Source organism: Mytilus trossulus, chromosome 4 (genome assembly GCF_036588685.1).
Source record: "Mytilus trossulus isolate FHL-02 chromosome 4, PNRI_Mtr1.1.1.hap1, whole genome shotgun sequence".
Classification (NCBI taxonomy): domain Eukaryota; kingdom Metazoa; phylum Mollusca; class Bivalvia; order Mytilida; family Mytilidae; genus Mytilus; species Mytilus trossulus.
This window is the reverse complement of record NC_086376.1, coordinates 36,208,429-36,231,752: the sequence shown is the minus strand read 5'-3', so window position 1 is coordinate 36,231,752 and position 23,324 is coordinate 36,208,429. Positions and strand designations below refer to the sequence as shown.

The 23,324-nt window shown below is 33.5% G+C and overlaps 2 protein-coding genes across 4 annotated transcripts; one reads left to right on the top strand and one right to left on the bottom strand.

Moving 5' to 3' along the window:
- The first annotated feature begins 1,300 nt into the window (after window positions 1–1,300).
- LOC134715213 (uncharacterized) lies at window positions 1,301–15,580 on the top strand. The gene is made up of 9 exons (XM_063577251.1): window positions 1,301–1,451; window positions 8,058–8,199; window positions 8,843–9,007; window positions 9,550–9,785; window positions 10,064–11,249; window positions 11,889–12,057; window positions 12,821–13,098; window positions 14,556–14,726; window positions 15,348–15,580. Exons 2-9 carry the CDS (start codon window positions 8,068–8,070, stop codon window positions 15,396–15,398), a joined length of 2,388 nt encoding a protein of 795 aa, XP_063433321.1. The 5' UTR covers window positions 1,301–1,451; window positions 8,058–8,067; the 3' UTR covers window positions 15,399–15,580.
- Window positions 15,581–15,649: 69 nt separating this feature from the next.
- On the bottom strand, window positions 15,650–20,680 carry LOC134715214 (integrase/recombinase xerD homolog). Of its 3 annotated transcripts, none has more exons than XR_010106634.1 (2): window positions 18,110–20,680; window positions 15,650–17,874 (listed from the first exon to the last, which is right to left on the bottom strand). XR_010106634.1 is itself a non-coding variant. In XM_063577252.1 (2 exons), the coding sequence occupies exons 1-2, from the start codon at window positions 19,992–19,994 to the stop codon at window positions 17,186–17,188; spliced, it is 1,233 nt and encodes a 410-aa protein (XP_063433322.1). In that variant the 5' UTR covers window positions 19,995–20,680; the 3' UTR covers window positions 15,650–17,185. The 3 variants fall into 3 exon arrangements, 2 of the variants coding, with proteins under 2 accessions (XP_063433322.1, XP_063433323.1); XM_063577252.1 differs by having other exon boundaries at window positions 19,451–20,680; XM_063577253.1 differs by having other exon boundaries at window positions 19,565–20,680.
- Between the last annotated feature and the right edge of the window lie 2,644 nt (window positions 20,681–23,324).

Sequence of the window (23,324 nt, the reverse complement as noted above, 5' to 3'; positions counted from 1 at the left end):
TTATTTCCTTTTTCTGAAAATCAAGATTTTCAATACTAGGTTTTAAAATGTTTCGATTGCATACCCCCGTTAACTTACCAATTTAAAGTAATTAAAACATTGCTTTGATCTCTAGTCAGGTGAGGATTTCTGTTGTGCCTTTTAAACATACATTACCATTTGATTTATTTTTATTATCTATATGTACATACTTCAATGCATCTTAATGCGCATAGTAAATTGTAAATCATACGATATTTAAAATTGATTTAAAATACATTTCGCTTTTCATTACTACATATTTAATAGTTTGTAAATATACGTGATAAGTATCTTAATGTTTTACATTGATTGGAAAAACCGGGAAAATATAGTTTGTTTTCACTATCGTTAATAATTGAAGATCTAAGTATATTCAAGATATTTCACCAATTGCATGATGGTAAGAAACTCTGTTTGTAGAAGATGCTAATTTAGCGGAAAAGAACTCAGACACACCAAATTTAAACCTCTGGAATCTCTTCTTCTCGTCCATGAATACTATGAACAAACTTCCTAAAATGCAAATAAATAGAAATATCATATTGTATTACTGAAGGATTGTTTTGCGTCACAATAGTTCATTCCGAAAAAGGGTTACGCGCTACAATTTCTGGGGAGAACACAGGGGTCTGGATGTTCCTGAAGACTGTGCTCATATTAATAAGATCAAGAATATGTGCATAGTACACGAATGCCCCACTCGCACTATCATTTTCTCTGTTCAGTGGACCGTGAAATGGGATAAAACTGTAATTTGTCATTAATATTAGAAAGATCATATCATAGGGGACATGTGTACTAAGTGTTAAGTTCATTGGACTTCAACTTCTTCAAAAACTACCTTGACCAAAAACTTTAACCTGAAGCAGTACAGACGGGCAGACGGGCAGACGGAAGAAACGAACAGCCTGACGAACGGACCCGCAAACCAGAAAACATAATGACCCTCTACTAACGGAGATGGGACATACAAATGTTATAACATGCAGTCGGTAACACGATGAAAATGAGAAATTGTTTTGATGCAATAATTATGAAAATAAGTATTTAGAATGTTTACATGGTTTATAACAGTTAGAATCAACTATTTTCGTTAAACTCAATTACTATACATGTACCGTTCTAATTTCAGCCGAACGTTATTACAATCTCAGTTTTTTATCATAGTATTTGATCTCTCCTGTCAGAAATACCTCATTAAATGTCAAAATTTACTTTTTGATAAGAATAACTAGAGTGTAATTTAAAAATTTTGTTTAAACTCAATTGCTACAGCGCTGCTTAACAGGTAACATGAAGTATTTAAATCAGGATAAATTGTACGGTTAGCTAATCGATTCATCTCTGACTGCCTTCTGGAATTCACAGAATCTACTTTCGTTTTCAGGATTGAAATGAACTTCTTTGGTTTTAAGGATTAAAACAGCAAGGTAGGTTTAATGTTTCTTCATGTCAGTGGCTTTTTATGAAAATATTGTACATTTTGTTTTGCATTTTATACTAAGTTTACCTGCGATGCGTATTGTACAACGAGATATGTAATTAATATTGGAATTTAACAACAGAAACTGATATTTTCCAATAGAAGAGAGTCTTTGAAAAAAGGTTAATATGTCTTTAACTTTCTTTCAATGTGCTAATTTTCCAATAACAAAAAAAAGAATACAGATAGGAAAAATCTTCTCTTTTTTTTTTGGGGGGGGGGGGGGGGGGGGGGGGAGCTGATCATAACATTTCGGATTTGTAACAAAAATAACAAAACTGGACAACGTTTTCAAACTACGGTGACTCATAGTACTATATGAACAATATTTGCGTGCATGTCATTATAAACGAGAAATACGTGTGTTTACCTTTACGAATATAATTTTTAAACATATATGGGAAAGCCAGTTAGTGTCAGGTTGGAGTTTTATTTTTAAGTCGTTATAACGTTTTTGCTCACTTGCATAACGACTTAGCATATCTATCTCGTTATAACAGCTTAGGTAACTTGTTTGGCACTAACTGGCTTCCGTAGAAAGTCGACTGAATCAGTGAAGGTGAAGCTATTCAATCGAAAAAGTCTTTCTTTAATACAAAAATTAAATCATTTATATAACTACGCATTTTCTCTACACTTGTACAACGGTTTAGTTATAGTGCAAAGGTATTCGATAATATTCGTTCAAATTCTAGACGTATTCTTAGCTTCAACAGAAAAAATCAAGTACAAATGTACGTATACTTCTTCCAAACACATAGTTTTTACATGCATAAAACTTGAGAACGCAACAATTAGTGTAAAGAAACATTTTCTTTAAGTTTTGTTAGTGCCAAACTCTGTGCAGTAAGTATTTATTTAAATGTAATTTAAATCGACTTCGTGTAACCTTAAGTGTGTTTGTCGTGTTGAAATTCCGACAATAATGTTATCTCAATGTTAGAATGTAATACGAACTCAACTTTTCACTAAAATTCATTTTAAATATATAATTGTTACATTCCATTACAGAAAAGATATTTTTTAAAAATGTTCAATTTTAAATTACTTATTTTCCTTTTAAATAGTGGGCGAATTTAACACGAGTCCGATATCTACTTCAGATTTTTGACGGAAGAGTCCATGTTCACTGGCAGAAAAGGGTCAATATTTGCTAGCATGGTGGGTCCATCAGCACGATTCTCTCTCCTCCTCCTATAAGATTACAGTATAGTTTCCCAGTACCATACTAAATTACGATGATTTACCGACGGGAGCATCGTTTGTTTACCAAACAAAACCAATATTCACGAAATCGTTCACTTAGTTTATAAAACAGTGGTGAAAATCCAAATTTCACAATCCAAATTTAAAAATATTTGATCTATGTTTTGTTTTCAGAAATAATCAAATCACACGACAGAGGTTTTCAACACGACAAACACACATAATGATAAATACATGTACATAGTTATCAAAGGTACCAGGATTGTACGCCAGACGCGACATGCCTGTATTTCCTGTTTTCAGAAACTACACATTTATAAACATTGGTATTAAATCCACTGTCACTAACACATTAAATAGAAGTTTTTATTTCATTCAAATTTTTTAAGTTGTACTGTCCGCTGTGTTCAAACTCACAATTATATTTGTAAATTGTAAGTAATTTCTGAAATCATACCAATTCAAGGATACTGACTTTAAACGACTAAAAATAATCTCTGGGACTGGGATTCAGTTAAATTTTACTATTGGAATGGATAGATACATGGTTTATTTTAGTACAACCTGTATATATTAAACAACAAGTACATATTAGTACAATATTACATTACAGCCAGACATAGTCTTCCGATGCGCTGCCAAAATTAAAATATCAAACGTTTGTGTATCATGGTTATGGCAAGATTCTTAATTATTGATATTTAACAATTATGTCAAACAGGATATAAATATTACGGTCTTTTTAATTACGGCATGCATTAAATGCATAAAGATCAATAACAAATATTTTATTTAGATATAGGAAGATGTGGTGTGAGTGCCAATGAGACAACTCTCCATCCAAACAACAATTCAAAAATTAAACCATTATAGGTTAAAGTACGGCCTTCAACACGGAGCCTTGGCTCACACCGAACAACAAGCTATAAAGGGCCCCAAAATAACTAGTGTAAAACCATTCAAACCGGAAAACCAACGGTCTAATCTATATAAACAAAACGAGAAACGAGAAACACGTATATATTACATAAACAAACGACAACTACTGTACATCAGATTCCTGACTTAGGACAGGTGCAAATTTGTTTATTTGCTCACGGGATAAACAGACCAAACAGATTGACGTTTGATGTGATGAAATTAATATTAATCGATGACCTAACCAAAGAATAACTAGTGAAAAGGGCTTTGAAAAAAACAAATCATGATTGCAACGTACTTGTAACACTTTTATGGAAATACAACTCTAAAACCAAACCGAACGCATTTATTATTAGTAATCTCTCAAAAACCTCAAATTAAAAGATGTTCTTCTTTACAGTATCATCCATAAAAAATTCCGGAGACTATATCTTCCTGACTCGTTTCTGAGATTTTTGTGTTGCTGTTTTGCTGTCTCCGGCATTGGCGTATACTTCATTCTTTTCATATTTTTTTATCGTTTAAATACGAAAAATATTATGTCAAATCAGATAAGAATATCATTGTCATTCAATCATAGTCGATATAATTACTTGAAATATTATGATGTGCTACCTCAAATGTAAATACTTCAGACAGCTCTGTAAATATTATGATGCGTTTACAACAACGACATTTTTATGTATGTTTATCAAAATATTGTCAAGGTGATAACCTAAATTGAACTTATTCAAACAATACATTTATCTAATAAAGTCAGCTAAAAACAGATATTGTTACAAGGATATTAAAATGTCGATACTTTGTATGTATGGAAATTTTAAATATGTATATAATTACATACGTATTTTTACTGTTTTTAAAGTTTCAAACGACGAAACTAAAAAAAATAATTAAATGTACTAGCATAGGAAGGTACCCACTGTCACTACAATAAACATATCGGGTAATAAAGATAAATATCTAACGTTTGCCTTTTTAGGTTCAAAGGGTATATAAGTTTAGAAAAACCTTGAGCATTTATAATAAGTCTTATTTTACATTTAAATTTCAATAACTGTGTCTACATCCAATAATTGTAGCTGTGTTCAAGTTTCCTTTTAATTATTTTTATAACAACAAAGAACATGTATTTATGACTTCTATCTGCATGGTGTGATTCCGGTTGGCTCAATATTGGAAATAAAGGTAAACGCAATAGAAGAGTGGCGAAAGATACCAGAGGAACAGTCAAACTCGTAAATCGAAAATAAACTGACAACGCCATGGCTAAAAATGAAACAGACAAACAGACATAGTTATAATAGTTTAGATGAAAGGACATAGACAACGAAAGACTAAGCAACACGAACCTAACCAAAAATCGGAGGTGATACAGCAAGGTGCGCCGGAAGGATAAGCAGATCCTGCTCCACATGTGGCACCCGTCACGCATTTGATTCCGTTTCTCAGATGATTTATTAAACACCATTGCGTAAGTTGCGGGACTGTAGCTCGCAGGTCCTTGTGGGTTTGTTTTTTTGGACATTTTGTGGTCTATTGTTTGCAGAAATATTTAAAAAATAAATAAACAAATATATAATGAGGACCATAAGAGTTACGGTTCCACAACTACCATTGGAAATCATGTCATAATGTATATACACACACTCATTTAAACCAAGATTTTAACAAGTTCAAATTTAAAACAACGTGCAAACCTATGAAGGCGTTGGATAAAAACCGCAATTATTATACGTGTACAAGCAAAACAAATTAAGGATTCATATATTAGCATTAGATGGACGTCCATTTAAGGAATTTTCTTTTACAAATTTTCCCAAGATCATCAGAGCTAAATCATGAAAAGAAGAAAACACAATCTGCTACATATACTAGCTTCAGGACAATCTTACTGATATAAATATGTTGTTGTTTGGGGACATACCATAACAACTCGTTTTGTGGAATTACAGAATTATCATTCTGTGAGAAAATTCCTTATTTTGTCTTGATACATAAGAATATTAAGACTACTAAGATTAAGAACATATGAAGTTATCTTATCTGAGCCATCATAAATTAAGGTATATAGACAGAAAATACCATATATTTTTTAAATGTTCATTGTCGAAACTGGCATAAAATTGAGAAAGGAACTTGGGAATGTGTCAAAGCGACAACAACCCGACCATAGAGCAGACAACAACAGAAGGCCACCAATGGATCTTCAATGTAGCGAGAATTCCCGTACCCGTAGGTGTCCTTTAGCTGGCCTCTAAAAAATATGTATACTAGTACAGTGATAATGAATGTCATACTAAACTCCGAATTATACACAAGAAACTAAAATTAAAAATCATACAATACTAACAAAGACCAGAGGCTCCCGACTTGGGACAGGCGCAAAACTGCGGCGGGGTTAAACATGTATATGAGATATAATTTTTTTAAATAATTTTATATCCAAGTTTTCGATAATTTCTTCATTGCCTATATATTTTCAGATGTGCCTATACATGATTCGTTTTTTGCAATGGTCTGTGCTTTGATATCAGATCAAACCATAACATGTAAATTAGATAATGTCGCTGGTTACAAATGACGCTGATCTAAAACTGTTTTGCTGACATTTCTTTTGTATTAATTATAACATAAATGTTGTTTTAAATTCTTGAACAGGTTACAGTATCATTTTATAGGCCAAGGTGTTTGACAAGTTTATGTTTTTTATAAATCAATTAAAAATGTTTAAAAAGAGAAAAACAACTTGAGAATTGTTCGAAAATAAGTTTTCTGATAAAAATAGAATGATATTTTAAATAGACATGTTGAAGACCGTACTTTGACCTATAATGGTTTACTTTTATAAATTGTGACTCATGTCTCATGGGCACTCATACTTCTTCTTCTCATATCTATGATAATGAAAGAAAAACATTTTCGATCGCAGATTGGTACCCCTTCAAATATATTGTCAATCGCAGATTGGTACCCCTTGAAATACATTGTCAATCGCAGATTGTTAACCTTTGAAAAAAACATTTTCATTCGCAGATTGGTACCCTTTGAAATACATTGTCAATCGCAGATTGGTACACCTTCAAATATATTGTCAATCGCAGATTGGTACCCCTTAAAATACATTGTCAATCGCAGATTGGTACCCCTTCAAATATATTTTTAATCCCAGATTGGTACCCCTTGAAATACATTGTCGATCGCAGATTGGTACCCTTTGAAAAACATTTTCAATCGCAGATTGTAACCCCTTCAAATATATTGTCAATCGCAGATTGGTACCCCTTGAAATATTTGTCAATCACAGATTGGTACCCCTTGAAAAATTGTCAATGGCAGATTGGTACCCTTTGAAAAACACTTTCAATCGCAGATTGGTACCCCTTCAAATATATTGTCAATTGCAGATTGGTACCCCTTCAAATATATTGTCAATTGCAGATTGGTACCCCTTGAAATACATTGCCAATCGCAGATTGGTACCCTTTGGAAAACATTTTCAATCGCACATTGGTACCCCTTCAAATATATTGTCAATCGCAGATTGGTATCCCTTGAAATATTTTGTCAATCGCAGATTGGTACCCCTTGAAATACATTGACAATCGCAGATTGGTACCCTTTGAAAAACATTTTCAATGGCAGATTGGTACCCCTTCAAATATATTGTCAATCGCAGATTGGTACCCCTTGAAATACATTGTCAATCGCAGATTGTTACCCTTTGAAAAAACATTTTCATTCGCAGATTGGTACCCCTTGAAATATATTGTCAATCGCAGATTGGTACCCTTTGAAATACATTGTCAATCGCAGATTGGTACCCCTTCAAATATATTGTCAATCGCAGAATGGTACCCCTTGAAATATATTGTCAATCACAGATTGGTACCCTTTAAAATACATTGTCAATCGCAGATTGGTACCCCTTGAAATATATTGTCATTTTAAATTAAAGGAAACTATGTGAAACAAGGAAGAAATTCTATTGAAAATATCGGTTTTAAAGAAATGGATTAAAATGGTCCATCCCAAAGTGCCTTTGAAACGAATTGCTATCATTCAATTATTCTATATGCATTTACTGGTAATAATAAGCGGCTACTTATTTTCAAAAAATTGGATAAAATATTTATAACTATAACAAAAAGGCTGGTATTCTGTCATGTACTCTGAACGACAATCTGATTCGTCCAAGTATTCAATTTAAACTATTTAAATTTAATTATTTCATAAATAACGTATAATTATACTATTGTTTCATCATAAAAGTAACGACAATAATCCATTATGGAGGACACCAGATGACAATCCTTATTAAAAATCACTGACATGGTACTATGGTACATTATAATACAGCGAATAGTAATGTAATAGCAATGAAGCTTCCTTCTAACATGTAGTCCTTTTATCTTTCGCATTAAAGGAAAGTTGAGATGGGTTGTGGTGGTAGTACTGATCAGGATAAGCAGAATGAGTTTGATAATATCCAACCAAAACCAAAAGCACCTCCAGAAGAGGAAGACGGTAGTGACTTTTTATATGAGTATGAAAACGATTCAGATGAGGTTAGTCAAAAACCGATAACATGTATACAGAAACCAAAAAATCAGTCATCGTAATCGAGTCAATACCTATAGATTTTCTGTTGTGTCTTGCTATCTTCCTATTTTCCCTGCAGAGTTTTAAAATCAAGCATATGCTTTTTTAAATAAAATTAAAGAGAAGTGGTAGTTTTGCCTTAAAAAATCCTGGTATGACAAAATGTTAAAAAAACACCCCAAAACAAACACACAAACTTGATAGACACGGCAAACAATAAGCACTTAACTACAGGCTCCTGGTTTGGGACCGGTACAAAATAGCCAAGGTAACATTTTTTTGTGAAGATTACATGTACTCCACTAACCAGGGACAATAGTGTAACAACGCAAAATAAGAACAAACTGTTAATGTGAAAGTCACTTGAAAAGGGTCGAAATGGAGCAATATTATACTAAAATTGAGAAATTTAAGATAACTATCAGTTATTCATGTCTAATCATTTGAATATAACAGTTCAAGTTCGAAATGAAATCCATTAATGAATTTGAAAGTAAGTCTTTTTTTAATGGACCGAAGTAATTGAAGAATCTTGTAATAAATACTTTAGAAAACCTCTCACAATTTAAAAAAAAAGAATAAAAAACAGATGATTTTTGCTTTCGTCAGATACAACTTGAACCAATAGAGGACGGTTATCCTGAACCAAAAGCCAATGATGATAGCCATGAAATATTTCAAATGCTGTTTGCAAGGAAAGGTTCAAATCAGGAAACAGACGAAAACGGCAATGAAATAACTAACCAGGAACAGATAGACAATCATGCAAGAAATGTAAGAATTTTTATCATATGATCTTCAGAGAGGCACGCTATTTTTTTTTTTTTTTTGGTGTAATTGGATAAATTAAAATTACCAAATTATAACCGAGGAAGGAGGTTTTTTTTTATGTCTTTTCCATTTATTCTTAAAAAAATATTACTTTGGAAAACTATTTCCGCTTTAATATAAATGTTTGTTTCACCACTAAGCACGGTTTTCTCTTTCAAAAAGCTGAAAAATGGGCGACTAAACATTTTCTTATCACACTTATACATAATAATGTATGTATATAGAAAAGCAACAAGTTTGACGTATCTCTTGATAATCTGTCGGGTTTTCAAATGATATTTACCCATCCAACCACCATTTCCATAATTAAATTTAAAAAAATCGTTTTAATTGTGAAAGTGTTTAACACTGAAATAGTTTCACTAGTAAAATGTTATTCGCAATTTATACATATATAATTGCTGCTGACTTCATACCTTTCGGTGTCTAAAATGTATATTTAAATACTGCTTATAATTTCTACTTTTCAATTTCACCACAAAAAGGCTCCAGCTGATGTGATCTCCACTTTCGAGGATCTAATAGAATATTTGGAGAAACCTTTCAAGAATCACCCAGAAAGAGATGCATTCCTGGTTAGAGCAATTCTAGTTTGGTTAAGCAACCAGAATATTGAACAAATGTCTAAGTCACCAGGCAATTCTACATCACCAACTGGATACTTAACATTGTTGGGTCAAAAGAAAACTAGTTATTCTACATTTTTTACAGCTCTGTGCAGGTAACGTATTTATGTTGTTATGAGGACCGGATTGTTTCTTGGAATACAGTTTGTCAGCATTGAAAAGTGTAATGGAGAGTAAAGAAATTTATAACGGACAAACTTTGAAATAAAATTCAAACTTCTTAGCAGTAGAGGTCTTTCCAAATTTGTTTTGGAATGTAAAAATAGAAAATAATTTTATAAAACACAACACACATGTTACAGCACTTGAAATATGTTATTCCAAAGAAAGAAATTTATGCTTTTATAACCATACTATTTTATTATTTTATCAGAAAAGGTGGGATACTATGTGCACAAATACGTGGAATCTGTAAAGCTGGCGATTATCAACCAGGAGATAGAGATGAAAGAGGCAGTCTGTGGAACGCTGTTTATCTCCATGACAACTGGCACATTGTACATCCGTTCTGGGCATGTCGCTCAGTATTTGGAAAGGTATCTGGGGGTTGGATACAGCTGGAAGCAGGAGGGCAAACTATCGCTAAACGGACAGAGGAATCTGCAGGCACGATTCAGAATTCATTTGATGAAAATTACATTCTGCCTAAACCAAAAGAATTTCTTTATGACTGCCATCCTAATGATAGTAAATGGCAGCTAGTCAAACCCCAAATAAGCAGAAATGAATTCTTTGACAGAGCCTATCTTTTCCCTCCATTCTGGAGATTTGGTATGGAGATGATCAGTGAAAACAGATGCTCACTAACGTCCAAGAATGGCGAAGCTAAAATTTCATTTAAAGCGCCTTTAAAAATTGGAAATGAACTTGATGTATGGTATGAGTTGCTCTTGAAAGAAAACACCTCAGGTGCTGAAACAGATCTTCTCAATCCAGAAAATATTCCCAAACTTGTGAGAATGATACGGAACACTCCAGAATGGAATTGCACTATTCAATTTCCTGCAAAGGGAATATACAAAATAGTATTTAGTGGTGGTTGGCACAACCAAGGTCTCACCAGATTGGGAGAATTTCAATTAGTTTGTAATGAGAAAATACAAGACTGTAAACCTTTACCTTTTGACCCTGGACGTCCTGGCATAGGCTTTGGACCTGTTACGGAAGAAGCTGGATTTATTTTACCTTCTCATAGAAATGGCCAGATTCACGTAGATAAAACAAAATCCACCCGTATCAGATTTTTCATAGACAGCATTGTAGCAAGGACTTTGGTAGTAAAAACAGAATTATTAACCTATTCTTCAATAAATGACGAAAATTTACAGAAAGAATTGAATGAAAAAGTTACATGTAAGATTGAATCAAGTGGAAAAGAAAATAATATGCAAACATCTGCAAGAGAACTTAAAATAGTCGCAAATCCACATACAAAAGAAAATTGCTACCTCCGAATTTATACTGGACATCGTTCAAAACATCAAGATGATTCAATCGAACCGGAAATGTCTGTTGTGTGTAACTATTTCCTGACCTCTTCAAAGTTACCAACATATGAGGTAAATACAATCAAAGATACCAACAAATAGGCAGTTACGTTTGTTTTTACTTTAATACCAGTAGTGTATAGGTTTCACATGTGCCCTAATTGACTGTTTTGCCGATTTACGTACACTCCCCCTTTTTTCACACTTACGTCAAAATTGGTTTCCACAAAAACGGAGTGAGTTCTAAATGAAAAAGTGAATACGATACAGAAAAGGTCTCTTGTTCATTTTTCTTTAAAATTTTTACTCAAAGATAATTTTGATATACGCTATTGACATATGCAATGGATGACTTACTTTTCGAGATATTTCAGTTTGAAATTTGTAGGTTTCATACTGAAACCCAAATTAAAGTTTTCTATCCTTTTCACCTTTTCAAACTGAAAGAGATATTTACGACTGTTTTTTTTTTATTTAAATTTTCTTTTATCTAAAAAAAGACTTTTCAATGACCTCGAATTAAAAAAATATATATTTATAAAGCCAGAAGAAAAGTACGAAGTTGAGGTTCTTTGAGGACACATAAGTTCCAAGAGATTTTCACCAAATTTAGCTAATGTAGTTACTAATCCATTCATGGGGTAGAAAGTTGTAAGTTTTAACGCAATATTAAGTGTCTCAACAACTTATCAAATATTGTATAATTATCAGACTGGAAGTAAGCGATTTGCCCGACGTAATCTACTGACTGCTATGGAAGGAGATGACATGGAGCAAATCAACAAATGTTTGTTACAATGTGAGAGGACACAGATCGGCGAGGACGATGCTGACATGGAATATGCCCGTCAGAAAATTGAGGTTCTAACTCTCAGGAAAGGTACACTTGATCAAGAATAAGTTGTGTACGCAAAACACTTAGTTGAATTTTTGGGATTTGAAAAACACGAACTCCAAGACAAGCTAAGTTGATAAATGGCGATGTTTTTTTTATCATTTCATGCAAAGACATAATTGTGTTTTAAACCAAAACTATATTACATAAGACGTTGTTGAAACTGGACGCTACCAAATCAGAATTCAACCAAAAACGGAATTGGTGTTTATGACCGACATGTACGGTTAGTTTATGTCACTTTCAGTTCCCTAACATAATACAAACAATTACAGGTTATCATATACTTACCGAGTATAGTATTACATGCGTGTTTTACAAGATCTTACAACTTGCTGTTGTCTACATCCTCGTCATTATGCTTAATATGTAGAAGTAATGCACACAAAAAAAGACAGATGCCACAACATTTCACGTTGTCAACCGGTTTTAAATTTAACTAACCTTCATTACGCACACATGCATCAACAATAATTCACACACTTTGGTTTACGGATCGTGCATGCTCGGTGTAACTCACGATATATTTAAATGAAACTTGTTGTACCAATGAGAGAATGGAACTAGAACGGACGTAACTCGTGGCTAGCGAAGATGCATTTTTTTACTGCATTTTAGTACTAAATGTTTATAATTCCGAAAGATATCATCAGGGATAGTACGACAATAGTTTTAAGATGAGATTTCACGTTTATACATGTGACAAAAACATCCAGGTTATTTCAATTTCATCAATGTTTAATTTCAGCAATTCATGATGCAAGATTGAGGAAAAATTTAGGGAATGTAGAATCGACACTCAAAATGATAAAAAGTTCGAAATTTATGAATATTTTCCTACACGATATACAAGTATTAGAGAAGTTTGCAGAGTCTCTTCGTCAATTGAAAGGTTTTACGTGTGATCTTCCCAGGTTGTTAGACGCCTTACTAGAATTACGGAACCGAAATGTTCCGAATGATGTTGTTAAGAACACTTTGGCAGCACTTCTGGTATTGTTTGGATGTGATGTTGATGAAAATGAGGTTTGTATGTTACTCTCCATTATCACCGTGTATCATACTTGATTATACTTGGATGAGAAATCATGAATTAAATCAAAGTTGACAACAAATTCATTGTGACTGAAAAAACAAGTTCAGATATGAATGTATGTATCTTCTTCATCAAAGAATTAAAATCGTTTTATAAAATTATTATGAACTGGCTGTTTCTGCATTGGCCTTGTTGGAGATTCTCGATTAGCTGTATTGGCCATCGTATCTTCAAGTCTCGAGTACAATATAGCTAACCTCGAATCTAAACAGAAACAGCAAGCTTATAACGCTACTATAGAACACACCCGCGAAATCGCGGGCGTTTAAAGATTGGTTAAAGTATGTAAACTGTTGTAGGAATAATTTTGGTAAAAGATTTTGTGTCTGGAGAATTGCAGTAAAAGATTTCATGTCTGTAGAATTTCGCTAAAAGTTATCAAAATGCATAGGTACTTTGAAACAGTTTAAGCCCTTCTCCCTGGTTTCCAAATTCTGTTATTTTTTTCTGTTAAATACCATTATTTTCGCGTTCTTGTTTGTATACTATGAACATTTGTATATTGTAAATAAAGTGTATTTGCTTTTAATTATCAATTTCAAGTTTCTTCTCCTCGGCGACCACTGCTATAGTATATAGAGAGTCTCTATCAACGCGATAATTATTGTCCTGTCCCCGAGTACTCTTGTGAAATGTATGTGCAAGTTTAAAACCGGAAGCTTGGTTAACTATTTTAGAATATATTCCATATTTTCGCGTTTCTGTATACTCTGAACATACGTATCTAGATTATAAATATCAAAATATATTTAATTTTCTATTAATCTTCTCTATGGCGATTACTGCTATATATTATATAGAGAGTCTCTTCCTGATACAAATACAAATTCCTGCGTCCCATGCAAGCACATGCTCAGAAACAACAAATATAATAACAAAACAACGCTCTGCAATATTGCCAAAATTTCAAACAACACATTAAAATATACTTCAGTAGAAAAAATCGATCTGAGACTATCAAAATGTAATAAAGAATTGTACTTGGCGAAAATAGTTAAACTAATTAGCTCGCTTCTTTCAACATTTGTTTAAGGAAAATTTTGTTCTGTCTATGGAGACATAACTTCAAACATAGGATACAGTAACTCCTTGAATACATTAACAAACGTTGATGACATCACGATCATAATATGACAAATTCACGTCTATGAGCTGATAGACAAAAAACTTTCAGCCAATCAGAAGACATGTTAAATCCGAAATTGAATTATATTGAATAACAACGAGTAAATGTAGTTTATCAATTGACAATTTGAAAACTTTAATAAAAGGGACATTGATATTCCAATTGATGTACCCGCAATTTGGGTACTTATTGCCATCTTGTTACATTCTGAATAAAAGAAAATATGAAAAATAAGTCATTTTAATATACATTATATTACAGGACTTTGAAGATATACAGTTACACTGCAAAGCGTTAGCGGGAAGGCTAAGTACACAAAAAGATTCAAGTTTCAAAGAAGCTGATGCCAGGAGAGCCCAAGAAATCATGGAGAAATATACATATGAAGAAAAACAATGCAGTACTATGGCAGCAGCTAAATTACATCTATGGGTAGGTGATTGATAGGTTGTTGGTTACGTAGCGTCCATTGGCAAATATTTCATGCATGTTCAGGGCAATCTATTATATATGGAAAGGAGATATTCTCAGAAAGTTTGATAAACTTCAATGTCACAGATAAACAATAAAGATTATAAAAAACACAGTTTATTTGTGAATATTTTTATTATTCTTAAAATTAAAAAATGTGTACATGATTAAACACCAATTTATTGATTTGATCTGTCATACGTCTGTTGACGGATTTCGAAATGGCGCAAATAAAGTGCAAACAAAGATATCTTTTGCCGATTTTTTTTATCCAGTGTCTTATATATTTATAGACCTTGAAAAAAATTATCAACTATCTTTAAGAGTATATGAATATAAGATTTTGTTTTTTAATATTCAAAGGAATTCAACAATTTGTCAAGTTCTTAATGCATTTAAAAAAAAAAAAAAATCTGATTTTTTTCTGAATTTACGTGTGCGTTCCAAAAAGTTCATGGTGTAAAGTTTTGAGACTCCTCCTATTTAGAAACAAACCTGAAATAAGACGCAAAATAAGTTTCTATCGACAATATAGTTTTTCATCTTTTTGATAAACATTTTACATGTTCTTCATTGTTTCAGATAAAGGATGTTTCCAAGAAAGTATTGAATGACTTTAAAGATGACAGCTAAGAGACACGACGATGCTGCTTCCATAACCCGGTGGATAGATAGACTATAATTCCATATCATTAATTGACGAATATTTAGTTTAGCATTATACACAAAATATTAAAAAAAGTGACATTTAGTCCTGTAGAATATACTTGTTATCATATAGAATTATTTTAGTTAAGCGCAGTTTTCGTTTAAAGCAATCCTGCAGGCATATATATATATATATATCAACTCAAGGAAATACTTTTCTTGCAATCTTCAGTAGTCGGAATAAAAAAAATGATTTGTCACAAACATTATTTGTTTGTTTGTTTTAAAAACACTTACAGTTGAAATGTAATGCTTTGATGTCAGTTTCCCAGTAGTCATCATTTCTGGACTGACATCATGAATTATCATTTATTTGATTTGGTCAAATTTATAAATCAACTGTTTACTAAACTTTTGATTTTTTAAAGGCTTTTCTACCTCGGGAATAGATTACCTTAGCTGTATTTGGCAAAACTTTTAGGAATTTTGGTCCATAATGCTTTTCAACTTCATATTTTATTTGGCCTTTTTAACTTTTATGGATTCAAGCGTCACTGATGGTTCTTTTGAAGACGAAACGCGCGTCTTGCGTAAATACAAATTTAATTCTGGTATCTATGATGAGTTTAATTATTGTATATTGTTATGACTCCGTATAGGAAGAATGTATTGTCCAGTGACCATCTTATTTCGAAATGTTTTTATTCTGAAAATGACATACACATTTAATATATAAAACATATTAAAACATGCATGTTTCAAAAATCTTGTAAAAAAAAATCGATTAAAAAATGTAGGAGAATTTTCGATGAGATAATCTAGTAAAAGATAATCAAACTAATAGTTATAAAATGGAAATAGAATTGAGAATGGAAATGGGGAATGTGTCAAAGAGACAACAACCCGACTATAGAATAGACAACAGCAGAAGGTCACCAACAGGTCTTCAATGCAGCGAGAAATCCCGCACCCGGAGACGTCCTTTAGCTGGCCAGTTATAATCTGTATAACATTTCGAAATTGAAAATTCAAAAAATTAAAAATATACAATACTCCCACAGCTTTCAGATATTGAAAACTATTATCAAAAATGTAATTTTGATGTGTACACTTCAAAGGACGGCTAGAAAGTGAGATACATTTACATTTATACCTTTTACCTGTAATCAATTTTGATTACAAACAAATCCTGATTGGACAATACCTTATTTACAAACCGTTAATACAGACATTTTTCCCGCTATTACTAGTCGAAATGCGGGAAAATTCATGTATTTACTCTATTACCTACTAACCGGCCTACACCATATTGTACATAAACACTATGTACGTTTACCATAATTAATATACAAATTAAGAACAATATTAATTTTGCCGACTAGCCCGTCAAGTACGCTAGAAAACTTACAAATATAGGGGGAACCGGAAGTAATGAAAAACAAAAATGTTTACAACCCCAAATGCTTGGTCACTTGCGGCCTTTTATCAACTGAATCCACAACGTAACCATCCTTGCTACTGTCACTTTTCCAACGACCGTGTCGTTTCCATACCCTATCATTAACATCCGAATTTGCTGCAGCAGTAGCACCACCTGACCGCATTGAATGCAATCCAAGCTTCAGGTATTTTGAAACTAGTTTCAGTCTAGAAATAATGCTTTCTCTGGCTGTAGAATAACTAAGCTTTTTGTTTTTATATATAAGTTTACAAATACTTTTAGAACGAAAAATAGGTCTAAACAGGAAAAAATTTGATTCCAAATTGACACCTTAAAGATTTACATATTTCAAAAATATCTCATATGGACAAGCAATGGTATCCCCCTTGGAAATTAAAACCTCATTACCATTACGATACTGGTCAGTCTTACTCTTCTCTATATACAAAATTAAATAATCTGATTTAACTTCAACATTTTTACACAAAAGAGATCTAATCTCATCGTGACGCAAAAACCCACCAAAAGACAGTAAAATCATTGTTAAATCGCGAACCACAAGTAAATCTTGGCTATCTGAAAACATGCTACACAATTTCAATAACATATCTAATGAAACGGGATCCTTCTTGTGTTTCTTAACAGTAGCCACCCTCTTGGCAGATTCTTGTAATGAATGTAAATATGAATTTTTAGTTGGATCTGCAAAATTACTCATTTCATGCACCCATTTTATACTATATATAGCAGAATTAATAGTGTTACATGTAGCACCAGTGTCAAGCAAGTAAGTTATATATAAAGCTATATGAACCGGCTGTGCTGGTAAAGCTTGAAAACCATGTTTTTTAATAAATGTTTCCCAACGTTTAAATGCATAAAAGTACGATTTTGCTGTATTATCACTTCTACTGTTCACAATATAACTGGACATATGTTCTGCATACTTGAAAAGTTCAGATTCCTCGTCTACTCCGGCTTCTTTAACATCATCCTTAATTTTGTCTCTCAAACCTATTCCTGGAAAACAGAAAATCAATCTATGATAATCTTACAACCTAAACTTCAATATGCATAGCAACGAAATTGAAATTTTGTTTAATCATACCAAATATCCCATTTCGCCCTCTTCCTCTATGAGTTATCCCTGAACCCGGAAAGATCTTATGATTTTTAACAAAATATTTGAATCTGTTACCCTCTGACAAGACCGGCCAATAAGGAGCCGACTTCCATTCGGGTATAACTAACGTACCAACTGCTCCGTCTTTCAACATCTTTTTAACTGTTTCTGTAACTAACGAAGGAGGTGGGACTAACCAGTTATTTTCTTTACCCCAGTGCTGTTTGAAAGCATCAACACCACTCGTTCCCTGACACCAAAACTTTGAATTAAATTTATCACATTTTTTGTTAAATATGAAGCCGCAAAGCGATCTACTGTATGAGAACCCCACTCTCTATCTAGCATACGAAACAGCCATGTTTGTACACCCCAGTCATCGCAATCGTTCAACCTACTTAAAGTGTCTGCATGTGTATTATTTTCTCTTGGTATCCATTTCGCAAAAAAAAGAAACATTGCTTTGTTCACATGCATTTTGAATTTCCATATTTATATCTTGCAAGTGAGTCTTTTTACTACCGACCTTCAAAATAGTTTCAACATTCTTATTATCAGTATGTATTTTTACACTTTGCCCATTCAATGTAGGCAAATTAGTTTTCAAAACCCTATGAACAGCCTCAAGTTCTCTCCAAGTAGAACTCATGTTTGTTTCATGTGCATCCCATGCACCAAACATTTCTACCATTTTGCTGTTCCCTGCCTCGGCTATATATCCTCCATAGCCTTCACCTGAGGCATCCGAAAACATGCTTACATCACATGCTCCGTTTGTCAACTGACTAAATAATGCACCATCCGCATTTAACCTTACTATGTTTGATAACCAAAACTCTAGTTCTACCTCTGCTTCTGGAGTAACCCAGACCGGTGCCTCCCATGATGTTCTATCCTGAACACAATCATATGCATACCGAGTCCTTAACCTTACAGTTGTACCCAACACACCTTGTGTAGATATTAACTGACCAACAACTGAAGCTAACAGTTTTACTGATATCACACGTTTGTCTGGTAACCTGTTACAAATGCAGGATATACATTTTAATATCCTGTTAATTCTCTCATCCGTTATTCTAATTCTACCTTCAGAAGTATCCCATAACATTCCCAAAAAAGTTATCACCTGAACCGGGTTCCAGTTACACTTTTCCTCAGCAATAATGAAACCAAAATCAATTAAGTCTGCCCTTATTCTATTGCTAACTTTGGTGCATTCATCATAATTGTCAGCACCCCCTAAACCATCATCAAGATACATTAGGATCCTAATACTGTTAGATCTCCAATACTTTATAAGCTCTCTTAAGACTTTTGAAAATATAAAACCTGCTGTAGCCAAACTGAAACACAAAACATTAAATATGTAAAATTTAGACTCCCACTGAAAACCCAAATATGTTCTGTCTTCCTGCTGTACCATTATATGATGATAAGCTGACTTCAAATCAAAAGAAAACAGATAATCACCCTTAGAAAACAATTTTCTTGCAACAGTTGCATCTTCATATTTATATCTAAACTGATATAAATGTGGATTGATGTGACGACAGTCAAGCACTAATCTAAGTTTTGCCTTGTTACCTGCAACCGTTAATGGATTAACAACCTTAGGCTTTACAAATACTTCTGATATACACCCTTTAGATAATAATTTCTCGATTTCATCTGTTACAAATGATTTGTTTTCTTTAGCTGATCTATTATTATCTAATAAAACATTCTCAGGTAAAGTTTTTAACGGTAACATATACCCTTTTTCAATAACATTTAAAATGTAATCACTTGCTTGAATGATTTTCCATTTGTTTATGTGTTTTCTCAAACTATTAACTGGTGATTTAATTGTATCAACCTTTGTACGTAAATTATCTACGTGTACTTCTATATTATTCCTATATAAAGAATAAATATTACTTATCTTATCATTTTTTCTTTGCTGTTTCTCAGGACATTCCTGTTTCCAATGACCTTTTACACCACAATTAAAACATCTGCCTGGTTTTCTTGTCATACTAGTAACTGCTTGTTCTGCTGGTTGTACGTAGGGATGCACTCGTCTAGCTTTCTTTGTCTTATCAGCTTTCACCTTTCTTTCCGCTCTTCAGCCTTGTACAATTTCCTTTCATCCTCAGAATCATCTGCAAGCGGGTTGGTTTCATATTCATGTACAACTCGCCAGCCCAGCTCGGATGAATCAGCAATACGTATTAACTTTTGTCTATTATAGTTCATTAAAGAAATACCTTCCGCTAACTTCTCCTTGGCTTTGCATACGGTATCTGGCGTTGGATTGTTACCGTCCAATATACTGTCTGCTTCTTTCATTTTGCTGAGCACCTTCACGTTTTGCTTAAATTGCTCTTCATTCCCTCGTTTCTTGAATTTGGGTCCATCCGTCAAGGTAGCTTTTATCTTGGAAACCTGTGTTTCTGCAAGCTGTTGTTGTTGCACATGCATCTTTCCCATTTCACTGGATATAATCGAACGCATTTGGTTCATCATGTCATTTTGGTTTACCGTCAGAATATTCGAGACTTGAATTCTGATCTGCTCTTGAAGTTCGGCGTCCATTTTGATGTGTACACTTCAAAGGACGGCTAGAAAGTGAGATACATTTACATGTATACCTTTTACCTGTAATCAATTTTGATTACAAACAAATCCTGATTGGACAATACCTTATTTACAAACCGTTAATACAGAGATTTTCCCGCTATTACTAGTCGAAACGCGGGAAAATTCATATAATAAGATATCTTTTTTCAAAATTTAATATAAAAAATGAGTATACTTTATATAAATAAACGTGTAACTATCCTAAGACCATCATAAGACACCTCTCGCGTTGTTCTAACTTTATGACCAACTTTAAGAGATGTCCTAATTTAGGACCACTTTGTGAAACCAACTTAGGACTAAGATGTGTCTTAAGACCATCCTAAGACATGTCTTAGTCCTAAGACAGCTTCGTGAAACTGGGCCCTGTATTTTTGAGGCCGGTAATTCATTAATTTCAGCTCATTGAAATTGAAGTTATCTGAAGTAAACATAATGTGGGAGGACAATTGTTTTAGAATATTTAGTAACTGTACAAAAGAAATGCATACGCAAAGGAACATGCATTAACAAAACATGTAAATGTAAAAAATACGACGTTCTTATTAGAAGCAAGTGTCGCCTTTGGCCAGAGTAACAAAATAGAATTCACAGATATACAATTAAACAAATATTTAATTTCAAATGTTCGCTTATTCACTTTATCCATCTATTTTGTAATAATAACAATTTGTATAACTAATAATAAAGATTTTGATAAGTGATTGTTTAAATTTAACCCATATGATCCCAAAACATGTATGATCAGCTGGACCGTACGCGTATACTCATACGGTCCGACCGTACACGTATGGTCGGACCGTACGGGTATACGTATACGGTCCGGACCGTACGCGTACGGTCCAAATACTCATATGGTCTAGAACATATACATTATATAAAGTCTAAAGCTGTAAGTTTAAATTGTGAGACAAAACAATGATTTAATTTTCCCGAGTGAGGCAGGAATTTAATACAAACAATGAATATGATTTCCGTTGAAGTAAACATGGGTTATAAAAATGAGAAAAATTGCTTCAGTATATACTGTAGAAAAAGACTATTCGTCCGGAATTTCAGTTGAAATGTTAACAAGAGCTGTCAAAAAAAAGAGAACGTGAAAATCGCCAGTATTGAACTTGACTTCTATTTTGTCATCAGTAACAATAAATTCACATTCAAAACGCTTTTGAACGAGCGTTTCGTATGAATAAGTTATCGCAAGGTGTGAATGTTTTATCACCTTTAAAATTAAAAGACGATACCGTTATGTTTTGGAATCGAACTGCGTTTTACACTGGCGGAGGAAGGTCCAATTTGAAATTTATAATATTTATATTGAATATAAAATAGAATAATTCTATAAGTTGTATTGCTTACGAATAAAAGATTATTATATTATGCAATTTTTTTCTTATTTTAAAAAGAAGATCTATTTAATTTTATGTTGAGGGTGGGTGTACTTATAAATCCGTTCAGAAATTGACTTTGAAAAATATGTAATTCATTTTGATCCATGTTAATGCGGGGTTCACACATTGCCGATTATTGCTCCCGTTTGAGATCAGACCTCATTACGACACGAATAGTGAAAAAGTCGGATTAGTATCCTCAATTATCTGGAATGTCCTATCATTGTCTGAACGCAGTCGTTTTAGTTCGTAACAGATTCCTACGGGTCGGGAAGGTTCCGAATAGTTCGGCAAAGCACCCCGACAGTTAAGCTGGGGTCACACATTCACGATTTTTACTACCGTTCTTGATAGGACCATTCCCGATTAAATTTTATTAAAAGTCTGATCAAGATCCTGTGAATCGTGGATGGAAATTCAAACTTAAATTAAAATTTGTAAAAAAAATAATTTGATCACGACAACAATCAGATAGTGTTCAGGAAGCACCGATATTCAACCGTTTCTAAGCGAATAAGTCCCGATAATCCCGTTTTGAATCCGCTTCTAATCCGATTTGTATTTTTCGCCAGGTAAAATTCGACCGAGTCTGTCACGACTGCGTCCCGACTCTACCGAATGTAATCCGACTGAGATCAGACAGTGGCCAGACTGTGAACCGACGCTGACGGAAGTTATTTGTTCGAAAACTGTCGGCATATTCGGGATGATCAGGTACTGTCGGAACGTAATCCTATCACGGTCCGCTCTATCGCATTGCAAACGGCTTTGTCTGGTCTCAGTCGTATTGTATTCTGTAGTTGTCGGGACTCTGACGTGGGTATCGTTGACGAATTTCGTATTAATAACGGGACTGTTTCGGAACGGTTTCGGCAAAAAACGGTTCGCAATCGACAAGATCTGGATGCAATCTGGACTCAATCGGCAGAAAAACAACTATGAAAAATTACTCCGGATCATTCCCGTTTCACAGGACACCGTCCAGAATACACAAGACATTGTTCGGAATTCGATCCGATACAGCAGAATCTGTCACGACATAGCCACGATTGTAATCCGATTAGACAAAATCGGCTGAGTTGCCCCGAATGTTACGGGACGCACCTATCTGTCGGGATGCTTTGCCGAACTATTCGGACCCTTCCCGATCCGTAGGAATCTGTTACGAACTAAAACGAATGCGTTCAGACAATGATAGGACATTCCAGATAATTGAGGATACCAATCCGACTTTTTCACTTTTCATATCGTATTGCTGTCTGATCTCAAACGGGAGCAATAATCGGCAATGTGTGAACCCCGCATTAGGTGCGTCCCGTAACATTCGGGGCAAC

Excerpts from the sequence above, each read along its gene's own strand:
- LOC134715213 (XM_063577251.1), top strand. The coding sequence starts at position 8,068 with ATGGGTTGTGGTGGTAGTACTGATCAGGATAAGCAGAATGAGTTTGAT. Across the intron at positions 8,200-8,842 it reads ATGAAAACGATTCAGATGAG|ATACAACTTGAACCAATAGA; the intron begins GTTAGTCAAAAA and ends TGCTTTCGTCAG. Across the intron at positions 9,008-9,549 it reads TAGACAATCATGCAAGAAAT|GCTCCAGCTGATGTGATCTC; the intron begins GTAAGAATTTTT and ends CACCACAAAAAG.
- LOC134715214 (XM_063577252.1), bottom strand. The coding sequence starts at position 19,994 with ATGACAAGAAAACCAGGCAGATGTTTTAATTGTGGTGTAAAAGGTCAT. Across the intron at positions 17,875-19,450 it reads AAGAAAATTGTTTTCTAAGG|GAATAGGTTTGAGAGACAAA; the intron begins GTGATTATCTGT and ends TCTGTTTTCCAG.